Here is a 12,127-nt window from a genome sequence, read left to right as displayed (position 1 = left end):
TGGGTACTAGTGGAGGATAGAGTGAGGTGAATTTCTCCCGAAAACACAACTACCTGCAACGCACCACTCCAGCGACAATGTTCACGCCCCGTCGTAGCCTGAGGAGTGTTATTCTACGTCAATGGAGGCCGATGCACGGACACCCGTCCCACCATTCGAGCATTAGACAAACGCAGTTGAATGATAGACGTAGTAGACAACTCTACATCCATTATCGTACTCCAGGATGGAGCCAACAATACGGTTGACAGCGTAAGGTCCGTAATGGACTAACAGATATGTTTATAATTCAGTTGTTGCCACATAGTATGATTCACTGATGTTTGTTGCTGAGTATGATTATCTTGCTTCTATTGCTACTACATCATTGTGCCAAATAACTGTCATGCCGACCAGCTGTGCAGCTGCACCAATTTCGCGGTACGAGAAGCAGGCTTCCCGTAGGCTATGCGACCCTGCTTTAATGCAGTCCTCTGTTTATACTGTGCCTTCACGTGTGGTATACTGACGATTTCCACAATTTCCTGTTTACTTGTCCACTCTCCACTGCTTGAGCTCTGTGTAAATCCATCTTTCGTATTATTACTCCAAATATTGAACAAAGGTTGCATAAGCCGTATATAATCATTCGTTCCACATACATGCCGTAAAAATCTTTGAGTGTTTAGACGCATTTCCGCCCTTCTTACTTGCTAATATTCAAATTTTCAACAACAGCAGTGTATTAAGTATGAATATGTGTATAAATAAGAAATGTTACTCTGTGAAAAAAAAAGCTGTTTTTAAATGAGTTTCATATTATATATGTATATATTATATACAGTTTAACGACCCATGATTATGCACCGAGGATAAGGAGATTATGAAGATGAGATGGATGATGAAATGACGAATGCACAAGAAATACGAGAACCCCGTGACAACCCACGCACACAGTGTTTGTTCAATCAAAAACGATTTCGCGGGAACTGAGATAGAACCAGAACCCCATGCTCCAGCAATGAGCGCTCTACACTGAGCTACCGTGGAAAAATCCAAATGTAGCATTACTATTATTAAAAATTATTTACAAAATAAATAAATTTGCTATACACACACTGAAATGAAAATTCTGCGAAGTATTTCCAACAATTTTCGCAACAGCGCTGGAAATTTCAAGGTTGCAGCTTGCCTAATACTATTTTCAACTATAATGAGATGCCTCACCTCTTCTCGTAACTTGAAGCCATAGTTAAAACCATCTCCAGTTTCAGGTACCTCCAACATATCATACCAAACCTGAGCTGGACCAAATCGCCAATCTGCTACTTTTGGACCCATATCTGGACTTTCATTACTTTCTTGTTTTCCTTGATTTGACTGTGTCTGTATGGGGCACAATAATTTCTCCTGTAAAGTGTAATGGTAGCTACAATTACACACTACTATGAATAAATGCAATAATATATAATAGCAGTATGAAAAATTCAGTTCTGGCGTCACCCCATTGGGTACAGGTGATTTAGATACAGACATTACATAAATATAAAACCGCCACTGCTTTATTTTTAAAGTAAATTGCTGCAGATATGATATAGGACACATCATTACATAATATCGTAACACACAGATATGTATACCGCACAGTATGCAGCTCTTTATGGGTTACAAACCATAAAGAACATATCTATAATACAATATACATTAGATCAATATATTTTCTTTTTTTCTATAATGCCTTCATAATGCAATTCTATAATTCCTAAAAGTTAATGAATTTATATTGTCTCGTAAGATACATCTTTTATCATCATATGATTACAATAGATTTAAAAAAAATTACATACTCTCTTGCCTGTTACTCATATATTTGCAGGCTAACTTTTTTATAAATGGTTTCATTACGACATCTACGTGAAATGAAAAAAAATATACATATTGGCAAGCTTATGTCTGATCAGGTTTAATTATATGACTTGCATATTATATAAAACGACTTTTGGCTTTTTTCTAAATGCACATACTCTACAAAATAAAAACTATTTGTCTGACACACCGAACTGCTGCACTGAACGTCACATCAGTATGTGAATTGAAATTTTTGATTCGAGGTCATTCGTTGTAAAGAGAAAACGAACAGTAACTTCGTCCCACCTTGTGCCATTGTAGATACAAGACTCATCTGACATTGCCATGCTATAGCATCAATGATGGAACGTAAAAACGGCTTTTTGCAGTTTCTTACTCCGAATGGTATACATATGTAAGAATGATCAAGAACTAATTTCAAGTTTATATGCTTTATATCGAAAACCAACTCACAGCCATAACAAAGCATATATATTGATAAATGTAACACAATGCCGCAAAGAATATACAAATTAAGTTTATAATAGAAATTAAGTTTACTCATCTATATGAAGACATATTTTGTAATCAATTTTATTTCTTTTTGTTTCTTGAAATGGATAATTAAAACTAGTTGAAAATGCTCCAAGAGCATTGCCAGAACGAACTTAAAAGGAGTAGAGATGGAGAGGAAAGGATAACTGTGATTGTTCCTAGAGGTAAAAGTAGATCTTTTTATCCGCACCTTGTTCTGTTTCTCGCAATGACTTACAGTTCCCGAGATATGGCTCCTTAAATCTCCAGAAATTCGAACTCTTTTGGATAAAATCTGGGGAACGGTGGCCAGTTGTTCAGTAGCCACCGGTTACTATTTGGTACCAAAATGTTCACCATCCTCTTAGACACTGATCAACACCAATATGATCACTCTGTGACTTACGGTTCCCGAGATATGGCTCCTTAAATCTCCCGAAATCGGAATTATTTTTTGGCCAATATCACGGGAACGGTAAGCCATAGATAGATGATATTGGTGTTAATCAATACCTAAGACGATGGTAAATATTTTGGTACCGTTGTTAATTGGTGGCTACTGGACAGTTGGACAGTGGTCACCGGTCACTATTTGGTACCAAAATATTTACCACCCTCTTAGGTATTAGTCCAGGAACTTTAGCATTTTACTTTGGAAAAATTAGAAGCCAAGGTTTTTCTTCACAAAAACGTTCATTAGGTCATTCTAAATGACATATCAAAAGTCCCCGACTTTCTGCTGTACGCTTCCCCCTTTTTTCGGGGGGTGGAAGGTGGGGAGGAAAACGCAATTTAAAATACAATCAAATTCAGCTTATTTGCATGTTAACCTAAATATTCCGAATAAAAAAACAAAATTTTCCGGGAACGCTTAGCCCATTCGCTCGTAAATGTTTCACAGGAAGTCCCAAAGAATATCGGGTCGGGTTTCGGAAATATGACGTCATCAAAATGGCCGACACCAGAATTTGTAGTGTTTTGTGGGAATGGTTATAACTTCCCGCAGAATAGTGGTAAAACTGCCGTTTTTGTTTCAGATTGAAGATAATTAATTACCAAATGTACGGAATGAAACGTTCTGTCTGCATCGTTAATTCCTTTCGAGATACAATAACAAAAAAACTAGTTTTTGAATACCTGGTTTTAAGTGTAAATGCAAATAACTCAGTAATCATAAAATATCTTCAAACAATGGTTGTAGAGCCTTATAAAACTTTCCAACGGTACCTGTACCTGCATTTTTTTTGTATTTTGAAATGTAAGGAAGGTATGTTGTTTTATTTAATAGACCGACTCTTGTAAAGACAATATAAGCCTATTTTTTAATTTTGAAAAAAAATTGGATATAAGATTCAATATCGCATTAAAATCCGTAAGTCACACACACACCCCAGACACAGATACAAAAATGAGGATCTACAACGTTCGGCGATAGATTCTTATCGTTTGTAGAATGAGAAATGTAAAGTTCAGAGTAATAATGAATAAGAAATGTAAACTATTCAACTTATATGAAATGGTTTACTTGTTGAGTTCTTTTGCTTATTGATAAATAATACTTGTAATTATAGCAGGTCCACCTCGTTTGTCACCTCTATTTCTTCGGCGTCCATGAATATTTCACGTTCCAATTCCTTCCGTTGGAATGACATTCAAATAGGATTGTCCGTGACAATTTGTACAAGCAAGAAAGCAGAACAGACCCAGCTTTCGACATCCACACACCTTGCCGCATCCTTTAGAACATGAACAAAAAAATATTTTTAAAAGGGACGGTGGAGCAGGTGACTGCGTTGATTGAATTGGTACTAACAAATTGTCTTTTATAACCCAACCCCACTTCTCAGGATTTAGTTGGTTTCCGAGCCATGTTTGTACGTGGTAATAAACCCGAAACAAATGTTGTTGTACTGCAGCTGAAGTCGGTGGTAGGGCTTTTAAATCGACAGACTTATTTCTCTTCACTGATTTGGTGAAATAATGATAACGGTAATCATTTAGTGAAATGTCATTTGCAGATGCACCGTATAAACCTCCAAAAAACTGCATGCCATTTTCAGTTATTTCTGCATGGGAAACATTACTTCGATTAAAAATTTCTACATGTTTTAAATCTTGACGTTTTTGTAATAATTTCAAATAGGCTGATTTCCCCTTCTGAAAAATGGCAGATGTTCCATCACAGCTTGAAAAAGCATGTAGAAATAAAATGTTATTTTTGCATACACCTTCTAAACTCCTTAATGAGTAAATCTTCCGCTCTGGCTTTCCTTTTCCTGGCTTCAAGAAAAAAAATTCTAAATTCAGCGGAGTTTGAGCTGTCTTGATTACTAACAAATCAATACCCTCACCAACAATAACTGTAGAATTAGAATTAATTTTTGATATCGTGAGTGCGGTTTCTACAATGAGGACATCAGCATCATTCTGTGCTAGTTTGACATCAATATTGGCAGCCTTGAATTTATCAGTGAGCAAACCAATCAATTTACTTTTGTTGTTTGCATTGGCGCGAAAGTTTTCTTGGCTCATAGTCGCAACCATGTTTCCACCAAATATAATTGTTGTTGATGCTGCTTTCGAGCACCGTCGAAGTTGTTTCATGCCTTTTACATTTTTCTGAGGACTATCATATCCCTCTAATACGATGAGTGTTTTGATCGAAGTGTTTTTCCACATATGCCACATATTTATCACAAATATCCATGAAATAATCGTTTTGACGCCACACCACTCGATGAAGAAGGAACCCACCATCAACGACGTAGTTTGCGTTTCCGAGATCAGGATGAACATCGATCGAGTTGAAGATGTTGAATAAGGATGATTTCTTCGTTTTTCTCATTCCAGTTGCATCGAAAAGAGCCATTGAGTAAGGAGCCAATTCGAAATTTAAACATGCTTGAAGGTCATCATCTGATCTTTTGATTACGCTGAATCGCTGAAACAACAGCAGTGGATCGACAGGCACAGTAACATCATGTACCGTAAGGTGACTGTTCACTGTTTGAAGAGAAAGAACCCTATCAGTACGAGAATATTTTATGTCATGAAAATTGTCACCAACTTTTCTTTCCATCATGGTTGCTCCAATGTTCAGTGCATCGTAGCAGTTTATCTTCTCCACATTACCTGTAACCCCTGTTGCTATAGACATGATTACTTGTACATTTGGGAAAGGGCTGTGGGCACTGAACCACTCTGATACTTTCCTTACATCTTCTTAGTCCCGTTTGATTCGAGATTCTCGTGCATCTACATGCTGTTCTTCACTTGCAGACGAAATCCCACAAAAGTTTTCTAGTCCTTCAGAAATGTTGCTCGCACTTAACAAACCAACAACAAACTTAGTTAAAACACTCTCTTTTGTACTTCTTCCACGCACAAAGCCTCGTCGCATCTTTGAAAACTTCATGAGTGACTGTTCTATTACCATATCTGTTGGAGTTCCACTAAAAAATTTGTCTGATCGCTTAACAGTGAAAAAGTCTGCAGTAAATTTTCTATAGGTGTCTCCATCCATTATGTTCTCCAACTTTATCATCTCTTGTACAAACAAGTTGGCACTTTTAGCGTACAAAAAATGTCCTGCGGCGTGGAAATACGGAATCATCCTCTTCACTGCAGACGAATATGCCTTCCAATCACCCATCATCTCTGCCCTAATAAATTCTTTGAGGATTAACACCATACCTAAATACTGGACCCATAATTGTGCAGTTGGACCTCTCTCTTTTAGTTGGGACACTTATTATAATACTTACTTCTAGTATCACTGAGAAATCATAGCTCTTGTTGAAAATGAAAGTGTTGTTTCATATAGGTCTTGTAGGTTGGCTTCTATAAATTGTTTTTCACTGGACAACGACAGTTCATTGAAAATTATTTTAGACAGAGCTATTAGCAGAATAGTATGACCTCTGACAGCTCGAGAGTAAGCATGACCCATCAACATTTTGTCAACAGAATGAGAAGCGTAAATAGACTCAACATTTCTTTGAGTCCACTGCCAGCCATGATGAAACCAATTGATCCAAGAAAGGACATACACATATGAAAACCTCCTAGTCTGACTACTATGTTGGACATCCCAGAATTTTCACCGGATGAAGCAACGATTTCCCTTGCTTTAAAATAAAGGGGCTGGTCAAAGGTTATTACACAAGTATTGTGCCCATACTTGAGACTATCTTCGAGAACATATTGTAAAGTGTTGTAAATTGTGTTGTAGGCGCTTGCAGGACTGTTTACAAATGGCAAAAACATGACACGTGATTTGTGGTGGTCTTCCTCTTGTGTCAACAACTCCATGAATTCACTCCAACCAAGAATGCGCAGTACTTCCTTATATTTAGCATAAAACCACAAGACATCAGCATTTCGAAGACTAGAGATAAGTGTTGGGCTGCAATCAAGCTGTTCTACAATAATGTTTTTAAGTCCACAAGTAAAATATGCACATCTTGATTGAGAGGCTTGAGGCAAGCAAATGATAAGCGCCACCGTCATCAACATAAGTTAATAGTGGGATCTACCACAGAATAATAAAGCAAAGAAATTAAACCATTGAGTGTAGCGGGTGCTTCCGTAGTGTGTGAGACCTATGGATTCTAATGCGATATTGAATCTTATAACCAATATTTTTCAAAATTAAAAAAAAAAAAAAAAAAAACGCTTATATTGTCTTTACAAGAGTCGGTCTATTAAATAAAACAACATAATTTCCTTAATTTCAAAATACAAAAAAATGCAGGTACAGGTACCGTTGGAAAGGTTTTATAATGTTCTACAACGTTTATTTGAAGATATATTTTGAAATAGTTTATGATTACTGAGTTATTTGCATTTACACTTAAAACCAGGTATTCAAAAACTAGTTTTTTTGTTATTGTATCTCGAAAGGAATTAACGATGCAGACAGAACGTTTCATTCCGTACATTTGGTAATTAATTATCTTCAATCTGAAACAAAAACGACAGTTTTACCACTATTCTGCGGGAAGTTATAACCATTCCCACAAAACACTACAAATTCTGGTGTCGGCCATTTTGATGATGTCATATTTCCGAAACCCGACCCGATATTCTTTGGGACTTCCTGTGAAACATTTACGAGCGAATGGGCTAAGCGTTCCCGGAAAATTTTGTTTTTTTATTCGGAATATTTAGGTTAACATGCAAATAAGCTGAATTTGATTGTATTTTAAATTGCGTTTTCCTCCCCACCTTCCACCCCCCGAAAAAAGGGGAACCGTACAGCAGAAAATCGGGGACTTTTGATATGTCATTTAGAATGACCTAATGAACGTTTTTGTGAAGAAAAACCTTGGCTTCTAATTTTTCCGAAGAAACACCCATTTCTTGACTAAAGTTCCTGGACTATATTGACCAACACCAATATCATCTCCCTATAACTTATGGTTCACGAGATATGGCTTCTTAAATATCTGGAAATCGGCCATTTTTTGCCAATATCACGAGAATGGTAAGTCATAGAGATTATATTAGTGTTAATACCTAAGACGATGGTAAACATTTTGGTACCGATATTTATTGGTCGCCACTACCCAACTGGCTACTGGTCAAACCAGTGGCCAATTGGACAGTGGCCACCGGTTACTATTTGGTACCAAAATATTTACAATCCTCTTAGGTACTGATCAACACTAATATGATCTCTCTATGACTTCCCGATATGGCTCTTTAAATCTTTAGAAATCGACCATTTTTTGGTCAATATCTCGGGAACGGTAAGAGTGACGCGAAAAATTTAATCATTTTCTCAGATAGTTTCTGATGCTTTATCGAATGCAGGGTTCAAAATTGAAAAAAATCGCAAATAACAGATAGAAGGACAGATGCAGACATAGAGAATTCAATAACGAACTTTTTAAGTTCGTTGATAAATGCAATAAACCAGGTATAGAATTATACCTCGGCACCAGAATCATCCTTGTGCGTCCTTCATTAGCTTACTCTTTAAATCAGGAAGTGAACAGAGAGAAGCAAAATACGTAATTTCATATTGTGAACCCTGTCTTGTATGACAAAGGAAATAAGGATTTTAATGTTTCACACGGTGTGTCGAATCGAAATAGCAGGTTCTAAACTTTCATATTTCATAATATTTTGACAAAATTTTCATTTTTAGCAAAAATCCAAAATATTTCTTAACATTTTAGTGTCGTATATCTACAATTGAATCTCTGGCTTCGGTGAGTCTGCATATGTGTCTATTATGAATGATATGATCACTACAAATGAATAATGGAGAGAATCAAATGAAATATAATTCTTTTCAGAAATTCATTGATTCTTGAAATGAAACGACTTTATGCTTAATTGTATGCGTGATTGAAATGTATGAATTGTCAATCATAAACTGTCAATTGATTAAACGAATCCATGTTTAAACGAATGATGTTTCTTTTGCATCACCACTTGCAGAACAGAGGGAGTGAAAGACGAAAAAAAAAGAAACATGTATGCTTCTTTCATTCGTGCTTTTGTAATACGGAGAGAATGAAGAAAGGAAGTATGGTTACGAGAAACAAACTAATTTAATAATAAATATTCTTGTGAAAATATGATACAGCGTTTCGTATGGCCCTCGATCCCAGTAAATCCCACGTAATTGGTCCACCCCATGTTCCAACTCACGCATGCCTGGTGTAAGTAATGTAAGTGATATCATGAACACCAAACTACAGAAAAATATCTTGTATGTGCTATTTGTGCCTGAAATCAGTGTAAATTTATTGTCCATTAATAAAATAAATAAGGGTTATGCTTTACTGTTTGATAATAAACAGTGTCATGCTTTTCATGAATCGCAAGGAAAACTCAATTTACAGTCATCAATCTTAATGTTGTTATAAATGAGGTCAAAGACAAGAATCTGTTTCAACTACAACTGAAAAAGTGTCACAAGGAAATTAGAGAAAGAACGTGTTCACAACCGTTTCAAATTCATTAGAATCATGGCACAGATATTTAGGTCATTTAAGACTTAATTGCATGATATTGTTCAGAGAGAAATGAGCAGATGCGTAAACTTTAAAAGGACATTTTTACAAGAACGTACGGTATACTGAGGGGAAGCGGAAAAGCATGGTTTCTCCACAGGTATTATACTGTCTTAGTCATACGAACCTAGGTGGTCCGTAAAGAAGCTAACAAGGGAACCTTCCGAAAATGATAGTTGCAGTGAAACATGTGGCCTATGCCAATTGAAAGAGCTGTAACAGAGATGTTCATTCCCAAAAAATTAGCTGCCCATAGCAATAGGTTCAGGAAATATAAGGGGTGGAAGTTCGGGAAACAGCAAGATTGGACAAGGGGGAAAAGTGCAAATTCCGCAAAAAAGTGGGGGCACGGCAAAATACAATGGTGACAAGTGATGTATAGAAAGAGACTTGCCACAATAGGGAACAAATGAAGGCCACCAGTCGGGTTAACAGTGTTGCCAACTGCAATGAAAAGTACATGTTTTGCAAAGAGCACTATATGAAGTGAGTGCAATATTCAGTGTCAACCTGTCATGTAGAACATAAGATATGGCGTATATAATCAGTGGTACAATCTAACAAAAGAAAATAGAAAAACAGAAGTACGAACAATACGTAAAAGACGGAGTTGGCCATAATGCGCCACATTTGATCACGAGCTGTGCATATTAGAATGAACAAATCAAGTAGCACCGAATATGCAGGAAACCGACGTACCTACAGTCGAAAAGAAAAACGAGTTCCAAAGTTGGCAACACTGGCCATGAGCATCCAGACAAGTCTAATATAGTTAGGCCACTCGCTTCACAAAAAGAAAATTCACTCGGAATGCATCAATGCTAGAGTGATTGAGGCAATGTCAAGTCGGGGAACATGAAATGGTTGGGTTGAGCCAACAACCGATAATAGAAGTAGTGAACATTATGTCATGGTTGGGTCGTATGTGGGAATATACAGGGTGTCCCACCAAACTTTGTGACCTGAAAGATTTGCGAAACGAACAAAAATGTGACGGATCCAGTTGTGCAGGAATGTACCAATGTCAGGGGGTGATAAAAGTCTGTGAGAAGCAAGTGTCCCCAGGATCCCCATCATAGGGCCCCAGGAGCCAACTTCAAATTTTTAAATGGACCGAGTGGTACCTCTCTCGATAGATCATGGAATGTGAAACGACATCTATAGGAAACATTTGCTATATGAAGCATGTTTTTCAAAATGGCCGCCACAAATATATGTTGTGTCTGAACATGGCATCGAGCATTGTGATCTCAAATTGCTGCGAAGCGAAAAGAGATGTTGCAAATCCAATTGCACAAGAATGTACTCATGTCGAGGGCCAAGAACACTTTGTAAGAAGCAAGTGCCCCAGGGTCCCCATCATAAGGCTCGAGGGGTCAACCGCAACATTTCAAATGGGAACAGGGGGCGGATGATATTTCTCTGGATAGATACAACACCGCCTATAAGAAACATTTGCTATATGAAGCACGGGTTTCAAAATGGCCGCCAAAAATGGACGTTGTTCTTGTCACCGAGCAGATATTTTTGACGGCCATTTTGAAATCCCATATAGTAAATATTTCTGATATGCGTTGTTGCATATTCCATGATTTATCAAAAGAAATATAACTCGACCGATGGTGCTATTTGAAATTTTCAAGTTGACTCTTGGGACCCTATGATGGGGTACTTGGGGGCACTTGCGTCTCACAGAAGTTTGTCGCCCGCTGACATGGGTACATTCCTGAACAACTGGATGTGTCACTTTTTTTTCGCTTTGAAACTATTTCAGTCGCAGAGTTAGGTGGGATACTCTGGATATATCATACAGGCGGTGATAGTACTGCAGATAGAACACAGAGCAGATCAAGCTTTGATTATGTTTGCTTTCTACAGGTGTGGATATGTGATAGAAAGACCACCAAAGGTTCCGACACCTCTAGAGTAGTGTTTCGAGACTTTCACATTCGATCATTGTACATGTGTGAGGGATTGGCAGTATTCCGCTGTGCTCACTGCAAATGTATCTTCTCTTTGGACCATTGTCTCATCGAACAATTGCACGTACAATGTGGACGAGCATGTACAAATGATGCGAAGGCTAATGCCTGTTGCCAGAATTTTCTTTTTGTGAAGCGAGTAGCCTAACTATATTAGAATTGTTTGGATTTTCATGGCCAGTGCTGCCAACTTTGGAACTCGTTTTTCTTTTCGACTCTAGGTACGTCGGTTTCCTGCATAGTTTGTGCTTTCTTGTTTTGTTCATTCTAATATGCACAGCTCGTGATCAAATGTGGCGCATTATGGCCAACTTCGTCTTTTACGTATTTTTCATACTTCTGTTTTTTCTATTTTCTTTTGTTAGATTTTACCACTGATTATACACGTTATATCTTATGCTCTACATGACAGATTGACACTGAATATTGCACTCACTTCATATAGTGCTCTTTGCAAAACATGTACTTTTCATTGCAGTTGGCAACACTGTTAACCCCACTGGTGGCCTTCATTTGTTCCCTATTGTGGCAAGTCTCTTTCTATACATCACTTGTCACTATTGTAATTTGCCGTGCCCCCACTTCTTTGCGGAATTTGCACTTTTTCCCCTTGTCCAATCTTGCTGTTTCCCGAACTTCCACCCCTTATATTTATTGAACCTATCGCTATGGGCAGCTAATTTTTTGGGAATGAACATCTCTGTTACAGTTCTTTCAATTGGCATAAGTCACATGTTTCACTCCAACTATCATTTTCGG

The 12,127-nt window shown here is 37.4% G+C and overlaps 1 protein-coding gene across 4 annotated transcripts in view; it reads right to left on the bottom strand.

The window, feature by feature from the left end:
- Taf1 (TATA-box binding protein associated factor 1) overlaps positions 1-12,127 on the bottom strand; it is a 726,438-nt gene that overhangs the window by 515,946 nt on the left and 198,365 nt on the right. For all 4 annotated transcript variants that reach the window (XM_081728611.1, XM_081728610.1, XM_081728612.1 and 1 more), the window contains one exon: positions 1,207-1,389. In XM_081728611.1, the coding sequence (XP_081584737.1) occupies positions 1,207-1,389 (183 nt within the window). The remainder of the gene's footprint in view (positions 1-1,206; positions 1,390-12,127) is intronic.

Source organism: Thermobia domestica, chromosome 10 (assembly GCF_964235325.1).
Source record: "Thermobia domestica chromosome 10, izTheDome1.hap1.1, whole genome shotgun sequence".
Lineage (NCBI taxonomy): Eukaryota > Metazoa > Arthropoda > Insecta > Zygentoma > Lepismatidae > Thermobia > Thermobia domestica.
The sequence above is the reverse complement of the archived record's forward strand: the minus strand, read 5'-3'. Positions and strand labels throughout refer to the sequence as shown.